This window comes from Mus pahari, chromosome 19 (genome assembly GCF_900095145.1).
Source record: "Mus pahari chromosome 19, PAHARI_EIJ_v1.1, whole genome shotgun sequence".
NCBI lineage: Eukaryota > Metazoa > Chordata > Mammalia > Rodentia > Muridae > Mus > Mus pahari.
This window is the reverse complement of record NC_034608.1, coordinates 85,223,008-85,240,752: the sequence shown is the minus strand read 5'-3', so window position 1 is coordinate 85,240,752 and position 17,745 is coordinate 85,223,008. Positions and strand designations below refer to the sequence as shown.

General features: G+C 50.6%; 1 protein-coding gene across 1 annotated transcript in view; it reads right to left on the bottom strand.

Annotated features, from left to right (window-relative positions):
* Positions 1–17,745, bottom strand: part of Ell (elongation factor for RNA polymerase II) — a 53,250-nt gene that overhangs the window by 18,101 nt on the left and 17,404 nt on the right. Inside the window, exon 2 of the mRNA XM_021219077.1 lies at positions 1,003–1,050. Within this exon, the coding sequence (XP_021074736.1) occupies positions 1,003–1,050 (48 nt within the window). The remainder of the gene's footprint in view (positions 1–1,002; positions 1,051–17,745) is intronic.

Here is a 17,745-nt window from a genome sequence, read left to right as displayed (position 1 = left end):
GGAGGGCATGAGAGAAGGGACTCTGGTGGAGGGCATGAGAGAAGGGACACTCTGCCTGCCTGCCTGCCCTTGCTCTGCTCTACCTAGCAAGTCTGCTCCTTCACTGGCATCAGAGCCTACTTCTTCAGATTATGGCGCCTGCTAAGGAGAAGCTGAGACATCCGGTCTCATGGACTGAACAACTGCTGGACTGTTGGGTCTTCCGCTGGCCGACAGCACTGGAGGACCAGCTGCACCACAGCGCGAGAGCCACTCTAATAAATCCCTTTTGTCTATGCATACATTATCAGTTCTGGTTCTCTAGAGAACCCGGACTAATACCGGGATGAAGCTATCCTTAATGGTTGTGTTCCCTAGGGCTTCATGGTCCAGCAACTGTAGGCTATGTGGGCAGCTGAGGCATGCCATGATTCTGGCTACCACTCACAGGCAGATGTAAGAGCTGACCTGTAGGGTCTCGGCACCCTCAGGAGAGAGATGGGAACACTAGTGACCCACCCAGCCTGCCCTGGGACTGCAGCCCCATGGCCAATGCCCAGGAGGGGCCAGTGGCCAGGATGACCTTTTCCCACTCAGACATAGCTCCAGAGCCCTAAGAGACTCAGGGAATGCACCACAGCCACCTCATCTCATGAGCTAGGGGCCACTGAGCAGGCCAGTGGTGAGGCAGCAACTTCAAATAAAAAGTTATTTAGATAGGACCGGGCACAGACAAGCAACCCAGCGACTCGGGAAGCTGACAGAAGGATTTTCAGAGTAGGAGCAATTCTCCCTCATGAGAACCACAAGGTGGTGAGGACAGGCGGGTGTGCTTCACACCCCGGGTCTGGAACAGCGTTCACCCAGGGTTACTTCCAGATGACCACCCTCCTCTCACACATGGCCTTCACTGGGCATAGGAGCCTGGCTTGGAGCAATTCAGAGATGGACAGGCAGGAAGCCACCTGTGCCCCCCCCTCCCCCCTCTTCTGGCTCATGTGTGTCAGGACAGGGAACACTCACTCCTTGGCTTCCTTCAAATCGGATGGATGGTCTCAATGACACAGAATCCTAAAAGAGAACAAAAAGAGAAAGCTTCAATGGACAGACAATCTATATCTTCAAGCCACACACGACCGGAACACACCCACGGGGTTTTAAAGGCACAGAAGAAGTTCTTCCAATGGCCAGAGCCAAAGTCACAGAAGCAGATACTGGTCAAGAGCCTTGGATGTTGTCATAGGCTGTGACTCCCAGGGAGAGGAGGAAGCAGATCACATGAGGCTGGTCCCCAGCAAATAACACTCTACTAGATGCAGCCCATGAGCCCAGCTGAGGTTCACCTCACACATGCCTGCTGCTGTTGGCGTGAAGCACCTGTCTAGGCTAGCCCTTTGGTTTGGCTAGGGGCTTGGTCACTGTGATGTAGCAGCCTCTAAAGGAGACCCGAATGAAGGCTTCAACCCAGAGCAGCCTGCCCACAGTCCTCCAGTCCGCTCCAGTGAACCCTGGGGCCAGACCACCTTCTCAGAGGTGCTGCTGTAGGGAGGCTCTTGCGCCCTCCACTTCCCCTCGGATGCGAGGCTCTATACAGCTGAATGTTGATGCCTCTGTGGACAGGTCAGGGGACAGGTGGACAGGGTGAGGGAGCCCTACAAAATGATACACATTTGGCCCCCAAGGCAAAGGCAGAGGCCTCCTTCTCTTCAGAGCCCCTTAGTCACATCCCAGCAGACCACAGGGTCAGTCCCTCACGCCCAGATCAGCTCCTTAGCCATGGCACAAAACACTGGTATTTCATACGGGGACCACATATAAGAGGTAGCATGCAAAGGACACTGAGGCCCCCAGCAGAGCGGTGGGGCCACACCCCCCAATCTTCCACCCAGTGGTCACAGAGTCTGCTCAAGCCCTTAGGTACAAAGACAGCTATTTGCTGGGATGCCCTTCAGACAGACAGGACAGAGAGTTTTGGAATGGCAGGTGCTGAGCAGACAAATTGACAGAGTAGATGTGTGCAGCCCATGGTGGGACATCCACACCATGATGCTGAGCAGGCAGGAGAGGCGGCAGCCCCTCCCCAGGTGAGAAACATGGATGCACATGTTGGACAGGGTGCTGAGTCTCCCGTGATGCTGGGCATACCAGATGTACACTTATCACTGAGCTGACCCCAGCCCCACCCTATACCTTGAGATGTCATACTAGGGACACCAGGAGAATTTACACAGGCAACATGAGTGACTCCTCAGCCAGGAGACATCTTTGGCTATATAGGAAGTTTAAGGCCAGCCTTGGCTGTTTGAGACACTGACTGAAAATTCAAACCATAAAAGTCCTCTGGTACTTCCTCTGTGGCAGTGTGCACTGCCTGTCTGTGCAGAGGTCTCTGTGGATGAAGGGACTACAGAGCAAAACCCTCTGTACAGAATCTTGAACAGACGAAAAAGTGCCTTTCATTATCCCTCTACTTTCTTCAGAATTATTATATATGCTTGGTCTGTCCTGGGAGCCATATCTTACCATAAATGGCAAGACAGGTTCAAGGAAGCCTTTGAGAGACACAAGAGCTATTCACAGCAAAGGAGACAGACAGGTCAGGTGGCCCTGCTGGCCAAAAATATCAGTGACACCGTGGCGCTGGGCCTGAGGCCTAGAAGGTGCTCAGGGGAGAAGCAGCAGGGCAAGGCCTGGCCCGGGTGCACCCAGGGCCAAGCTCTCTCTAGAGGATAGCGCACAAGCAGAGCACAGGACCCACAGTGCAGCAGGACTGCTGAGTGCTAGCAACAAGGCAGGAAAGGACATGTGCCTCATGATGTGCATGGAGTCTGGAGTGGCAGCCCAGGTGGCAGCTCTGAGAGTGGCACTGTGCCTGAGCAGGGCCTTGCTCTGTAGAGCAAGTACTCTGCAGCTGCCTCGGAGGACAGGGACAGACAAACCTAGTAGCTCAGCCTTCCTCATGGACCTGGGATGGCTGACCTCAAGTGACCCATATGACCTGGCTGCCATCACAGACAGACTTCTAGCTACACGAGCTGTGTCCTTCATGTCAATAATAAGTCATTCACCTGGACAAGAGGCCCCTCCTAGCAGCAACCTGAGCAGTTAGCCTATCCCTGCTGTCGTTAGACTGCAGCTCCCCAAAGGGCTATGGACAGGTTTGGAAAAGACAAGCTGTGAATGATGGTGCAACAGCAGTCAGGAGGCTGAGGCAGGAGGATGATGAGGCCCAGGTCAGTCTGGGTTGCAGAGCAAGACCATGCCTCAAAAGCCAACAGCTTCTGGGCAGAATGCTCTCATGACTCACAACTGTCACAAGGTTACAGTGACCTTGCAAAGTGAAAACTGATTAACAAAGACAGACCAGGAGGGGCATTGCTCAGTGTTCCGCAACAGAGGACCACAGCTGTTCACCACTGTCTTGGCCCATGTGCCTAACAGCCTGTTAGTGAGCCAGTCTAGGGGAAACCAGGTAACCTGGGAGAGCTACCCTGATGGTGCCAGCCACTAGCCCAGCAGGTGGTCTGGTGGAGGGACCCAATAGCCTGGCTGTCACCACTCAGTGCAGACAGGCCATGAAGACAGCAGGTACCTCAACCCAATCTCTTCACACAGCACAGACTCAAAGGCCTTGAGAGGCTGGAGGAGTTAAGTTTCATCAAAGGTATCCTGTGTTCTAAACCACCCACTCCTGCCACACCTACCACAGGACCCTCTGACCCTGAGGCTGCTGCAATTGGGGGTCCATCACATACACATATCCAGCTGGCACAACTAAGAACTTTCTGGAATAAAGCCCAACCCTCTCAGCCAGGTCTAGAAAGGGTTACAATCAGGACCCTGTAGAAGCCTTGTCTCTTTGGCTGGTTCTGGTCAGAAGGTGCCTAGCACCCTGGCACTTGAGCTGCCCAGGGTCTAGGCAGCTTCAGCACCAGCCCTACTCCAATCTGGTCAGTACACGGTGAGTGCTAGTTGGGCAGAAGGTCAAGTCCGTGAATGGCAGGGCTTGGGGGCTCTGCACTGGACCACAGCTTGTGCAGTGGCAGCTCAGGCAGGCTATGTGGTGCCAATGGGTGCTCCAGTAAGCTTGGGAAAGAAGGAACCTGGAGTTAGGCATGGCGGTGCACACCTGTAAACACAGTACTTGGAGATGGTGGGAGGTCAAAATTCATGTCATCCTTTAGTGACTCACAAATTTAAGGCCAGCCTGAGCTACATGGGACTTTGTCTCACACCAAACCAGAACAAGAAGTAGCACAGCCTTGGCACCCAAGGCAAGGTGCTGTGGCTGCTAAGGCTGGCATCTGCCCTCCACTAACACATGGCTCAGGACCACCCTGAAGGGCACAGGACTCCAGCAACATGTCTGCACGCCATGCCCTGAGAGGCCTTTACAGTCGATCACGGCAGCATTGCAAGCACTGGGTCTCAGTGGGTCACAGGCTTCCTCTACACACAAATAGGGGAGAGGCATCCCAGTTGTCCTGCACATGCCGACCCAGCCAAGCTGCACGGCACCAAGCACAGGCCACTCAGGTAAAATAAGTGAGCAGGTGAGTGAACAAAAACCCACCATGCCTCCCACTGGAAACTATGCAGGCAGGGCAGCACAACACAGCCCTGGTTCTCAATATGTCCTATCAAGGTAGCAGGGGCCAGAGCAGGGCAACCCTTGAAGTTCTCCACCACACCCAGAAGACGCTGAGTGTGCACTGCATCTAGGTCACAAGCCAGAGAGTGAAATGTGTCTTTGGAAGGTGGCTTCTCTTAGGTCTGCTCACGAAGTAGACCTGTGCAGAGTTCCATGAGAGCAGTGGCCTAAAGAAAGCTGGTCCCAGCCGGGCGTGGTGGCGCACGCCTTTAATCCCAGCACTTGGGAGGCAGAGGCAGGCGGATTTCTGAGTTTGAGGCCAGCCTGGTCTACAGAGTGAGTTCCAGGACAGCCAGGGCTACACAGAGAAACCCTGTCTCGAAAAAACAAAACCAAAAACCAAACAAAACAACAAAAACAAAAACAAAAAAAACTGAGAGCAGTGCAGACAATGGGATGCCTGACTTTTCAAGTTTCAGAAGGAAGGTTCTACCAAGCCTTTTGTGTGAGTAAGCTGTGGTGTCTGCTCAGAACTGGCTGTGATTAACAAGAGACCAAACTAGTAAGTAAAACCATCACTGCTGGGCCAACGGACGCTGGTCACAGGGCTGAATCATCAGCTGTGATTAACAAGAGACTGGCTTCACTGGCTTGAAATCTTCTGGGACATGTTTCCTAGGATGATATATAGAAGCTGTGTTCCAAAAGTGACCAATGTAGTACACTGGCAGCTAAACTATATGAAGAGACACCCAGGTGGTACCGGTTTCAAAGGCATGAAGGGGGCATGGAGAGCAGCTGAACTGTGTACCACCAGGCCTGGAGTCCCTGCAGAGAGCCCAGGAGAACTTATTGGTGAAAGTGCAGCCCATTTGCAGTAGAAGAACCTATATTTTGGAGATGTCACTACTGGACACCAAACACAGTATGGAGTGAAGCTGTCCCTAGGAGATAGTATCTGTGTGCAGGGCCACATGGTAGAGACAGAGAAGTGATCCAAGACCCTTAGAGGAGTCCAGAAGATCTTTTATTTATTATTTTTTTAGATTTATTTATTTTCTGTATATGAGTTCTGTAGCTGTCTTCAGACATACCAGAAGATGGTATCTGATCCCCTTATAGATGGTTGTGAGCCTCCATGTGGGTGCTGGGAATTGAACTCAGGACCTACTGGAAGAGCAGTCAGTGCGCTTAACTGCATTTCTCCAGCCCCAGTCCAGAAGATCTTGAACAAAGATACTGGATAGTGAGAGCTCTTCTGGTTGTTTTTGTTTTGTTTTGTTTTTTGGGGGGTGGGGGTAGGGTGAGGTGTTGAGACAGGTTTCTTTGTGTAACCTCCACTGAACTGGAACTCACTCTATAGACCAGGTTGGCCTCAAACTCACAGAGAGCCATCTGCCTCTGCCTCCCAAGTATTGGGATTAAAGGTGTGTGCCACCACCATACAACTGGATACTGAGTTACTTACAGCTAGGGTTTGGTTTTGATTTTATTTGATTGTGTCCCGGCCCTTCCCTCCTGAGTAAGAAACTTTCTTATTTTACAGGAGCCCATAGTTGAGAAACTTTGACTTTTAAAAGATTTTGGATTTTAAGAGACAAGCTATTTTAAAGAGGCTGAATTTTTAAAGAGTTTGGAATATTTATATTGTAATGTTGATATTAATATGTGATCTTGGGGAAGAAAAAGAAAGGAAAGGTTATGGCTTAACAGTGATGTGTTTCTGAAATGTCAAACTGACAAGTGGCCAATTGTGCTGGTTAATTTTTTGTTTTTGTTTTTGTTTTTTAAGATTTATTATGTATATTGTATTCTACCTGCTTGCTACAATAGGGCACCAGATATCACTAGATGATTATGAGCCACCATGTGGTTGCTGGGAATTGAACTTAGGACCTCTGGAAGAGCAGTCAGTGCTCTTAACCTGAGCCATCTCTACAGGTCTGTGTTGGCTAGTTTTATGTCAAACTTTTGACACAAGCTAGAGTCACCTGAGAGGGAATGCCTCTGTAAGACTGGGCTGTAGGCAAGCTGGTGGGACATTTTCTTAATTAGTGATTGACTGGGGAGGGCCCAGCCCACTGTGGGTGCTGCCCTCCTTAGGTTGATGGTCCTGAGATCACCCAGGCTGAACAAGACGGTAAGCAGCACCCCTCCATGGCATGGCCTCTGCATCAGCTCCTGCCTCCAGGTTTTTGCCCTACTTGAGTTAGCAGTGATATGGACGGGTAAGACAGCTGGGCATCCTAGCAGGATGCCTGCCCTGCTGTAGTCTACGGGTCTTTCTCCATCTGGCTACTGTTGTCAAGGTCACACAGTTTGTGGTACCACTTCCACAGCAAGACACAAAGTCCTGTGGGCCAGGTGACAGCAGGTGTGACACTTCCTATGATGTCAGCTATGTCTAGACTGGCTTCTAGGTGCCTGTGGGAGGTCACTGGTAGCCTGAAGGCCTTGGTGAGTGCTGAAGGGCAAATTATGGCTAAGGTGGTCACAGCACCATTTCTAGGCTGGGTTGGAGTTGACATCCTGATCCCATCAGATTAACAAGCCTGACTATGTGCTGTGGGCAGGCAGCGGTGACAGCCAAAATTTTGGGGGACAGGTGCCACTCCTGAAGCTTGCTGAAGCCATGACACAGCTGTGATTGTGATTGCAGAAGAATTTTAATTCAGAACATGGCTGCTCTGGCAAGAGATCACATCCAAAAACCTTCTTGGTCTGTGTAATCTGGCTGGAATACACACACCTTTCATCCGAAAAGACAGGCATGCAGATTTCTGAGTTCTACTCAGTTCTGTTGAGGTAGTTCTGGGCAGTGTGGTGGAGCTGAGTCTGTGGCGGTTCAGTTCATGGAGTTCAGTGCTGTTTTACCAGGGGAGTTTCACAGAGACAGGCTGAAGAGAAATCAAGCTAGAAGTACATTTACACAATGGAGTACTACTCAGCTATTAAAAACAATGAGTTTATGAAATTCTTAGGCAAATGGATGGATCTGGAGTATATCATCCTTAGTGAGGTAACCCAATCACAAAAGAACTCACTTGATATGCACTCACTAATAAGTGGATATTAGCCCAGAAACCTAGAATACCCAAGATACAATCTCCAAAACACAAGAAAATCAAGAATAAGGAAGACCAACACGTGGATACTTCATTCCTCCCCAAAATAGGGGATAAAATACCCATGAAAGAAGTTGCAGAGACAAAGTTTGGAGCTAAGACGAAAGGATGGACAATCCAGAGACTGCCCCACCCCGGGGGTCCATCCCATAATCAGCCACCAAACGCAGACACTACTGCATATGCCAGCAAGAACTTGCTGAACAGGAGAAGATAGAATGAGCCAAAGATCAAGGAGCTAGAAGATTAGAACAAACTGCTAGAGTTAGTTTGAGGCCAAACAGAGCAATTCAGTCAGAAGCTGACAGAACAGAGTTTGTATCAGTCAGCTAGGAGCCAGAACAGCTGAGTTAAACCAGCCAGTCAGAGCTCAGAAAGAACTAGAAAGGGTGAGCTTATTCAGCAGTAAGCCTTAGAGGCTAAAAACATTCTAGGCCTAGATAAAGTTGTATGGAGGCTAGAAGCATCCAGGGCTAGGCTGAGGTTAGCAGAGGGAGGCTTACTGCCTTAGACCACAGTTACAATCTAGCAAAAAAGTTACTTTTAAAGCAGACAGCTCTGCCAGGCACTGCACCTGGCTGACAACAGCGGCACAGCCCACACTTGGCTGAGAGCCAGTTGGCTTCAAATCCTGTGGGGTAGTGACATGACTATCCTGGTCACTGAGCCTGCATACTATCAGCATTGACCCATTCCTGGGACAGGGCAATGCAGTGTGACTAGGCAAGCACCCCCCCTCCCCCCAGCAGTCAGGCAAGGCAAGCATCAGGACACAGGGCCATCTCAGGAGAGCAGAGTGGTGAGACAACAGGAAGTTTATGCAAGCCCTAAGGCAGTAGGCAGTTTACAGAAGTGTGGCTGAAGTCGACTGATACCTCTGTGAGCACTGCAGAGGCCCGGTAGGGAAGCACTCACACCAGCACCCAGGCAGTCGAGAAGGAAGCTACTGTCTTGACCACTTTGGACACTTTATTAGATGACAGACAGGGAGCGTTCCACAACATACTGCCCAGCTGGAGCCACAACATTAAAAATATATATATATATATATATGGTTGCCATTTGCTTGAAATGCATATGGACCACAACTCAATTTGGTAGCCATGGGTATGTGGCTCCAGCTGGGCAGTATGTTGTGGAACGGTCCCAAGTCTGGAAGAACAGGGCTGAGTCTGAGATGCAGGTCCCAAGACTGCAAAGAAATGGGGCTGGGAGTCCAAATGTAATGGATGGGTCATATCTAGAGCCAGACAAGGCTGGGTAAGGATGGCAGAGTACACTGTGACATTTCCTGGAGCCAGGAGTCACCCCTGCTAAGCAGTGTCTCTCCTCCATCCACTGTCTGCCCCTGACCCAGGACAGGAGACCAGGGAAGGAAGGGCGTAGATCCCTTCTTCCAGCGTAGATCCCTTCTTCCAGCCTTCCTTGGGGTGCCAGGCCATAGGCTGCCTTCTCAGAGCCTTGCAAGTCGGAGAGGAGACTGTAGGGGCTGAGCCCTGGCCAGTGACCTCCTGTTTGCTGCTCCTTTCCAGTAAAGCCCAGCCTGTTGGGAAATGCCCTTCAGGAATCCTCCCCCAGCTTCCTGGAAGGATGAATGTGGTCGCCAAGGCCATGGACCCTGCTGGGAAAGGCACCTCCATGAGCAGCTGGGGCTTGGAAACCAGGCCCAGAGCTGTGGCTCTCACAGAGATCCTCCTGACCTCCTGAGCAGGTCAGATGGGGCAGATGGATGGCAGACTGCTGAGCCTGATGCACTGGTGGAGCCACAGTAGGCATGTCTAACTAAAGGAGAGACCCAGAAAGCTCCCAAAGTGAGACCTTAAAAGCTGGAACTGGGGCTGGAGAGATGGCTCAGCAGTTAAGAGCACTGACTGTTCTTCTGAAGGTCGTGAGTTCAAATCCCAGCAACCACATGGTGGCTTACAACCATCGGTAATGAGATCTGACGCCCTCTTCTGGTGTGTCTGAAGTCAGCTACAGTGTACTTAGATATAATAATAAATACATCTAAAAAAAAAAAAAAAAAAGCTGGAACTGAAGACACAACCTTCCTGCAGCCCTGACAGTGGGGGCAGGGCACTGTGGCCATATACTGAACACCCAGAGCCCAGCCCTGCTGTCAAGCCCCCCCTCAAATTAATTTTTTTTTTTTTTTTGGTTTTTCGAGACAGGGTTTCTCTGTTTAGCCCTGGCTGTCCTGGAACTCACTCTGTAGACCAGGCTGGCCTCGAACTCAGAAATCCACCTGCCTCTGCCTCCCAAGTGCTGGGATTAAAGGTGTGAGCCACCACGCCTGGCTCTCAAATTAATTTTTTTTCTTGCGAATGTGTCTTTCTGAAATTGTATCCATGGGTCTCAGAAACTGTGTGTGGGATCTGTGGCTGTATAACAAATGCCCTGACCTGGAAGCTCCAAACACTGAAACCTGTTCTGTCCTGGATCAGTGTCACTGGGCAGTAGTGGAGGCAACAGCACACAGCATCCTTCCCTTGTTGACTGTTACTTGAATCTTTGCCTCAGGTGGTCACATGGAACTCTCTTCTTGTCTATCTCTTATGGGAACACTAGATTTTCCTTTTCATGTGAGCTGGTCTCACACTTTCTTGGCTGGTCTCGAAGTTACTACGTAGCTGGGAATAAGCCAGGACTACTGTCCCTCCTGCCCCATGCCTGGTTATGTGATACTGGACAGAGTCCAGAGCTCCACAGCTGGTCACTGCCATCTTCTGTTAGCTCTGGAAGGTCTTGCTGACCCAGAAGCCTGAGCTAGCCTAGCCAGCCTTCGGTGCTCAGCAATCCTCATGCCTCTGTGTCTAGAATGCCAAGAAGTCAAGTGTACCAACACACCCTACATTTTCTTTATTGTTGTGCGCCACCATGCCTGGCTTTGTTTTGCTTTTTAAAGTCATGAGTTTTGCTATCTAACCACAGCTGGCCGGAACCTTTGGTCCCTCTGTATAAGCTCCCACCTGCCAGGATGACAGTGTGCCCTACCCCCTCCAGTCATGTCCCATGCATTACACAAAAACACCTTTACTGTCAGGAAAGGGCATTTGGTTTTGGACGCTAAGGATAATAACCAAGTTTTTTTTGGCTGCACCTGTTGCCCAGGTCAGCTAGGGGCATATCCTTTGACTCTGAGCATATTTATCACACATGGGTGGCCCCTGTTATGAATGTCCTGACTTTCTTGTTTCAGTTTTAAAAAAGGGTGTTGTGTTGCTCAGTCTGGTCTCAAACTCCTGATGTAGCTGCCTCCACCTCCCTGAGGTGACAGGATAACACCATTCCCAGCTGTTTTTTAGAACACAAACAACAAACAAAACCTAGTTTTGGAAAGGCTATTGTTTTATTAGTATTTTGTTGTTGTTGGTTTGTCTGTTTTTGAGATAGGGTCTCATTATATAGTTCTGGCTGTCCTGGAATTCACTATGTAGATGAGTCTGGCCTTGAACTCACAAAGATCCACTTGTGTGCACCATCACATACTGCTGAAAAACCACTTTTATAAAACCTCCCAAATAACCATTCACACAGCTCCTTGCAGTGGCTGTGCCCACCCTGAGAGCAGCTTTCTTGACAGCCAAATGTCCTACCTACCCACCCTACTGAAGTCATAGCCAGAATGTTACCCAGGTAACAATGTCTCCAAAGGCATTACTAAGCAGTACAGCAGACATTGGCCTTCTCACCCAAGGGCCCTCACCACTCCCACTGGGTATCAGGTCAGTTGCTAGGCTACCTCCTCTTAACTTCAAAGGCCCACCCCCATTCTTAGCCACAGGACAAGCACAAAGAAGATAGGAGCTTGGACAAGGGAGTGAGGAACCAGCCTCCTAGGACAACAAGTTCTATTGTCCCCAAGCAACCCATTCGGGGCCAGAACACCATTCGCTCTTACCCCAATGTTGCAACTCAGCCCACTCATGATCTGCATGCAACTTCAGAACTCTGCTAAACAACCCATCACCTCCCAGCAGGCCTGCACACTCAGCCACAACCCTTGACCTCCTTGAGCACATCCCAGACAGACGGCAGAGAGCTGGGGATACTGGGCCAACCCAAGGCCCCACTTTGCTTCAAACTGTGCAAAGAGAGCAACTACAGACGAAGACAAGCACTGGTATCCACCCCAATGGACAGATTTTTGGGGTCCTCAGACACGGTACTCCCTGACCCTGAGTTGTGAAGTCAAAGAAAGTCATGGGCTGGTGAGATGGCTCAGTGGGTAAGAGCACCCGACTGTTCTTCCGAAGGTCCAGAGTTCAAATCCCAGCAACCACATGGTGGCTCATAACCACCTGTAACAAGATCTGATGCCCTCTTCTGTAGTGTCTGAAGACAGCTACAGTGTACTTATATATATATTTATTTTATATATGTATTTATATAATAAATAAATCAATCTTTAAAAAAAAAAAAAAAGAAAAAAAAGAAAGTCATGACCATTGTACACGGGCTTACCTGCCCCTTCTTTAGAACCCTGGTCCCAGGAGACGCAGCAATGCTCTCAGTGCCCTCCTGAAGAGGATGTGTGTAAGTGCTTTCCCACCCTGTCTCACAGCTGGGGGTATTGCTCTCCTACAGCCCCAGCACTCAGTCACCCCTGTGGGGGTGGGGGTGCCACCTCTGCTGAGCTCACTTGTGGGCCTGTACTATCTGACAGGCTCAACTCCATTTGCAGCTGCCACTTTCCCTTGCAAGGGACTTTTGTCCACTGTCTTCATTCTGTGGACAGCGGAGCCTGCATGAGCAGTGACATCAGCAGTGAGTGTATCAGAGGGACCGCCCCAGGCTGCATGTCCCCACGAATCCTTTCTTTCTCAGGGTGGCACACCCCGACCTCCAGTCAGGCTGTGCAGAAGCTGATGCCAAGCACCTGCCAACTGGCACTGCTTCAGGAAGATGACCAACGCCCAGCACAGAGAACCAATTACAATGTCCACATTTATGAATCCCCCTCCTGCCCCAGCCACTCAGTTAGCTGTGACAGCAGGGTCAGGAGGTCAAGAGCAGCCTGGGCCCCTGCCCTGCAGCACAGAAGCCCAGTCATGGAGCTTAGGACTCATGAAGGAGCCAGAGTGTGGAGATACACACTGCCATACTGTCAGGATCTGATCAGAGAGTGAGCATAGACATTCAGGGCACACTGTAATCTCCAGTCCTCTCAAGGCAGGCTGTATTCTCACCCAAAGCCAGCTAGGACAAGCAGGCCCAGCTTTAACAAAAAGAGAGGTAGGTTCTCTGGTATACCCGCATACTGGAGCTGCGGCATATGTCCCTGTGTCACCAGCACTTGCAAAGCTAAGGGGATGGCAGGAAGGACTGCAGGCTGGACTCCTCAAGTTTTTCTTTGGATCCATTTATCATCTGTCTTCAGATAAAAATGGGCTGATCTTCAGGGTGACAATCATGAAGGGAGGCAGCTGGGCTCTGCTCTGGGACTCTGCAGTAGAACTGACCTTGCAGAAAACAGTCACTTTTGGGAAGTTTCTCAACAGTTGTATCAGGTCAAGAGGATCCTGAGAAGAGCGAGGGAATACATGCCCGTCAGCCTGCATGCCCAAGACTCCCTGTGGCTTCTGTCTCCACGACCTCAGATCTCACGGGCCCTCCAACAGGCCCTAGCCTCCTCCAACAGCTTTGCAGGAGTCTTCAGAAGGAAATCTCAGTGGGGCATCTATCATCACAGCCCAAATGCCCAGACAGTGACCAGCTTGGCCTTGAGCCCTCTGTGAGGCTTACACAGAGCTATGAAGCCAGTGTTCCCACTGTACTGCTCTTGCAGCTGTCTACCTGGCTGACTCCTGGTATGCTGACAGCCTTGTCCTAACAAGGTGGTATCTCATGGTCAGCAGGCACAGTGGGCACAAGTGTTAGAAAAGCCCATCTAACAGTGCTAACTCCTGAGCTGACAGCCTGGCATGGGTTGAAAGGAGGCACACAATGACACTGACCACACAAACAGCTCTGGAGTCCTCTGAACCCCTAGCCACCAGGCACAGTTGGGTCCTATGACTTGCGGGCTGGTTCTCCAAGAATAGCTCTTCCTGTCTCTGGAGTGTTTTAAAGACTCCAGGCACAAAGCTGCATCAGAACACACATGGCCCTCCCACCCACCCACACTCCACACGTGGGTGCACATGCACATACACAGAGAGATGATCTGTGCACAGACACACCTACTTGCTTTCCCAACCCTGAACAAAGGCTGGCCTCTGGTGCACCAGTCAGAGACACTTGTGGGGTCTCTACAGAGGGGGTGGCCACAAGCCCCTGAATTCAATACCAGCTCACCAACTGCCTATAACTGGATGCTTCTTGGCCATTCTGGCTATGAGGAGGATTTCAACATACACAGCGCCAGCCAGGAAGGAAAAGACCTTATGGAAACATGAGTTCCAGAATGGTCCCAAAGAACCTGGAACCTGTCCCACAGGCAGATACTTAGATGTCACAGGACTGACTCACTAGTGTGTCTTGTGGAGAGAGGCAGTCCTCATCAGTGTTACATGAGCATCATACTCAAGAGAGCTGAGGCTCAGACAGCTCAGCAGGGCAGAAGCGCCCTCCAGAGGGCCCAGGGCAGTAGGATCTACAGAGACCAGGCCTACAGCGGCCAGACACACTTCCTCCTTCCTGTAGCAACAGCCTTCCTCCTGCCTTAAGCTCAAGGGCAGGAAGCAGCTTTGCTGACTACTTGCCCTTGGCCATGAGGGCAGCCCAGGAGCCAGCAGGCAGGAGTTGGACTCTCACTGTAGTCTATGACACCAAGTCTATGCCCATGATGGTGAGGAGTCATGGCAGAACTGGGAGACAATGGCCAAAGCTATTGACACTGCCAGTGCCAGCAAGGACACAATGGAGCTCTCAGCACCGTGCAAATGTGTGCAAATGTGGCACCACCACTGCCACAGGTGAAGTGTCCTTAAGACAATTGCAGATGCTACCTTGAGATACCAAAAGCTCACTCCTCTACCCCGCCTCAGGGGAGTGGAGGTCACAGAAAGAAGGCGATGGCACACACCTATTCCTCACACTCAGGAGGCAGAGGCAGGGTATGGGAAACTTAGGGCAAGGCCTCCGTACATCAGAGGCCAGCCTGGCTGTACGCTATCTCCAACACTGCCTCAAGCAGAATGGGGTAAAAGCACTGGCCAGAGCCGGGTGTGGTGGCGCATGCCTTTAATCCCAGCATTCAGGAGGCAGAGTCAGGCGGATTTCTGTGAGTTCGAGGCCAGCCTGGTCTACAAAGTGAGTTCCAGGACAGTCGGGGCTACACAAAGAAACCCTGTCTCGAAAAACCAAAAAAAAAAAAAAAAGCACTGGCCAGACCAGGAAGGTGGCTCAGTGGGTAAAGCACTCATTGCACAGGCCTGGCACCCAGGTACATGGATGAAAACACAGGCACAGAGATGTACATCTGGAATCCCAGCACTCCTGTGGCCAAAACAGTGTAGACAGGAGTGTGTGCCTGGAGAACAGGATCGCCTGCCTCTGAGGGACAAAGCCAGCCACTCCAGAAGAGGCTCCTCTCTGCTCTGTTCTGTGCAATGCTGACTGACCTGGAACTCAACATGAAGACCAGGTGAGCTCCAAACCTGATGATTGCTGGGATCAAAGGCACGTATTAGAAAGTGGAAAAACAAAGATGTCCATAATTTTTCAAATCATGTGGGCACGTGTGTTTCAGGGGTGATGGAGCACATGAATGAACTGTTTTATCATACAATGGGATAGATGGACCCTAATGGCACAAATCCAGCATTCTCAGTACCTTGAAGAGGAAATGCCACCCTAGGCTACAAAGAAGAACCCTGTCTCAAAAATACCAAAACAAAGGCTGGAGATATGACTCAGAGGTTAAGAACACTGGCTGCTCTTCCGAGGTCCTGAGTTCAATTCCCAGCAATGGTGGCTCACAACCATCTGTGATGATATCTGGTGCTCTCTTCTGGCTTGTAGGTAGAACACTTTATACATAACAAATAAAACTTTAAAAAAACAAAACAAGAGGCTGGAGAGGTCCAACAGTTAGGAACACTTACTGCTCTTGCAGAAGACCCGGGTTCCATTCCCAGTACATACATGATGCTTACAACCATCTATGGCCCCAGTTCTGGGAGATCCAATGCCCCTTCTGAGTTCTGAGGGCACCAGGAACATGGTGTAGACACAGACTCAGGCACACACACACCAAATTAAATAAACATTAAGTAACAAAAGAGACATGCCACAGGTGAAAATTCAAAACTTTCATCCCAGCACTCCAGAGGAGGTAGAGATGGGAGTTTAAGGCATCTTCCACAAAACACACTTCAGGACTGGGCTGGGTGAGCCTGTTTCAAAAGCAATCCGCTGCCCCAGGGACTGAGAAGGAACAGAGGGTAGGTGTGAGAGAGTGGAGGAACTCTGCACGGTGCTGTACCACAGGCTCAGAACTCACCAGATCGCACACAAACAACGCACATATGAGCTTGTTTGTTTGGACATGAATAGTTCCCACAAGTTCAGCATTTAAACACTCTGTCCCTGCGGGTGGCGCTGTGTTAAAGGTGACATCACCAAAGGGTGGGGCCTAGCTGAGGAGGGGAAATGTGGGCAGGCTTTCCTGCCCCTGGCCCCACTGGCAGTCTGAGCTGTTGTCAGAGTATGACCAGTCACAGTTCCTGCTACCACACATCAAACCGCTTTAGCCATAAGATTCAAGGGACAAAAGCAGCACTGCTGAGTCCCTGTCCTGTGTCCTGTCATAGAGAAGAGACAGAAGAGAAAGCTGGGCAGGGACTGAGGCAGGGTGGGGATGCTAGAGAAGCCTGAGCACATGGGGCAGACTGGCAGCAGCAAGTGAGCAGGTTCTGTGCTTCCACAAGGCTCTGCACAGCATGTTCATGGTGGGCTCCAGCAATGAATCTGGCTGTGCACAGCCTTCAGGGAGAGTGTACCTAAAGCTAACAGAATAAGCCAGGGATGGCAGAGCAGACTTTATCCCAGCACTCAAGGCAGAGGTAAGTGGATTTTTCTGTGTTTGAAGCTAGCCTGTCTACATAATGAGCTCCATGCCAACCAGAGCTGTACAGTGAGACCCAATCTCAGAAAATAAGCTAAACCCAATAAACTAGCAGAGGAAATTTCAAGAGAGCAGAGCACCAGGCTTTGGAATGGTCCCTACCCACTGCTCTTAGATTGCAAGCAGAGAATAGAGCAGGAAGATGTGGACGATGTACACTGTGGGGAGGTAAAGGGCAAATTGAAAGTGGACAAGGTGGCCGTGCAAAGCACAGAGGGGTTGCAATTGCTCAGAGCTCAACGGGAATCTGACGTGGACCCAGTTCCAACATAACAGGAAAATGTCTTGCAGGCCGGCCCTACCCCTCAGACTCAAGGTGGGAGACTGAGAACCCTTTTGGAAAACATTCCTTTGAGAATCTGAAAAAGACAGCCAAATGCAAAGATGCTCTACTGTAACATGGCCACCTGGGTATATGTCCTTCAGGTTCACCTGAGCAGACAGAGCTGCTGCAGCCACAGCTCAGGGCTGTGACAACACTCTGAGATGGCAGCAAAACCCACACTGGCTCTATGTGCTGACTTCACAGGCATGCAGGATGCAGCAGTGGCGGGGTCATAGAGACTCAGACCAAGGTTCCAGAATTAAAGTGTGAGAGTCAGGTAACAGGGACCCAGGCTGCATGTTATATGGAGATCCTGAAGGCAGAGAGCGAGGAAGGTGAAGCATCAGTTGGAATGGAGACAAGGGGATGGGGATACCAGGCTGGCCAGGAACATGGGATGCTGTGCTGATTCAGGTTTTTGTCAACCTGACATAAGCCAGAGTAATCTGGAAAGGGGGAGTGTCATCTGAGGAATCACCTCCATCAGAATGACCTGCAGGCAAATCTCGGGGGAGGGCACTTTCTTGATTAATAATTCCTGTGGGCAGTGCCAGCAGGTGTGCAGGAGAGCAGGCAGGACAAGCCAGTAAATAAGCAGTATTCCTGCCGGGCAGTGGTGGCGCACACCTTTAATCCCAGCACTCGGGAGGCAGAG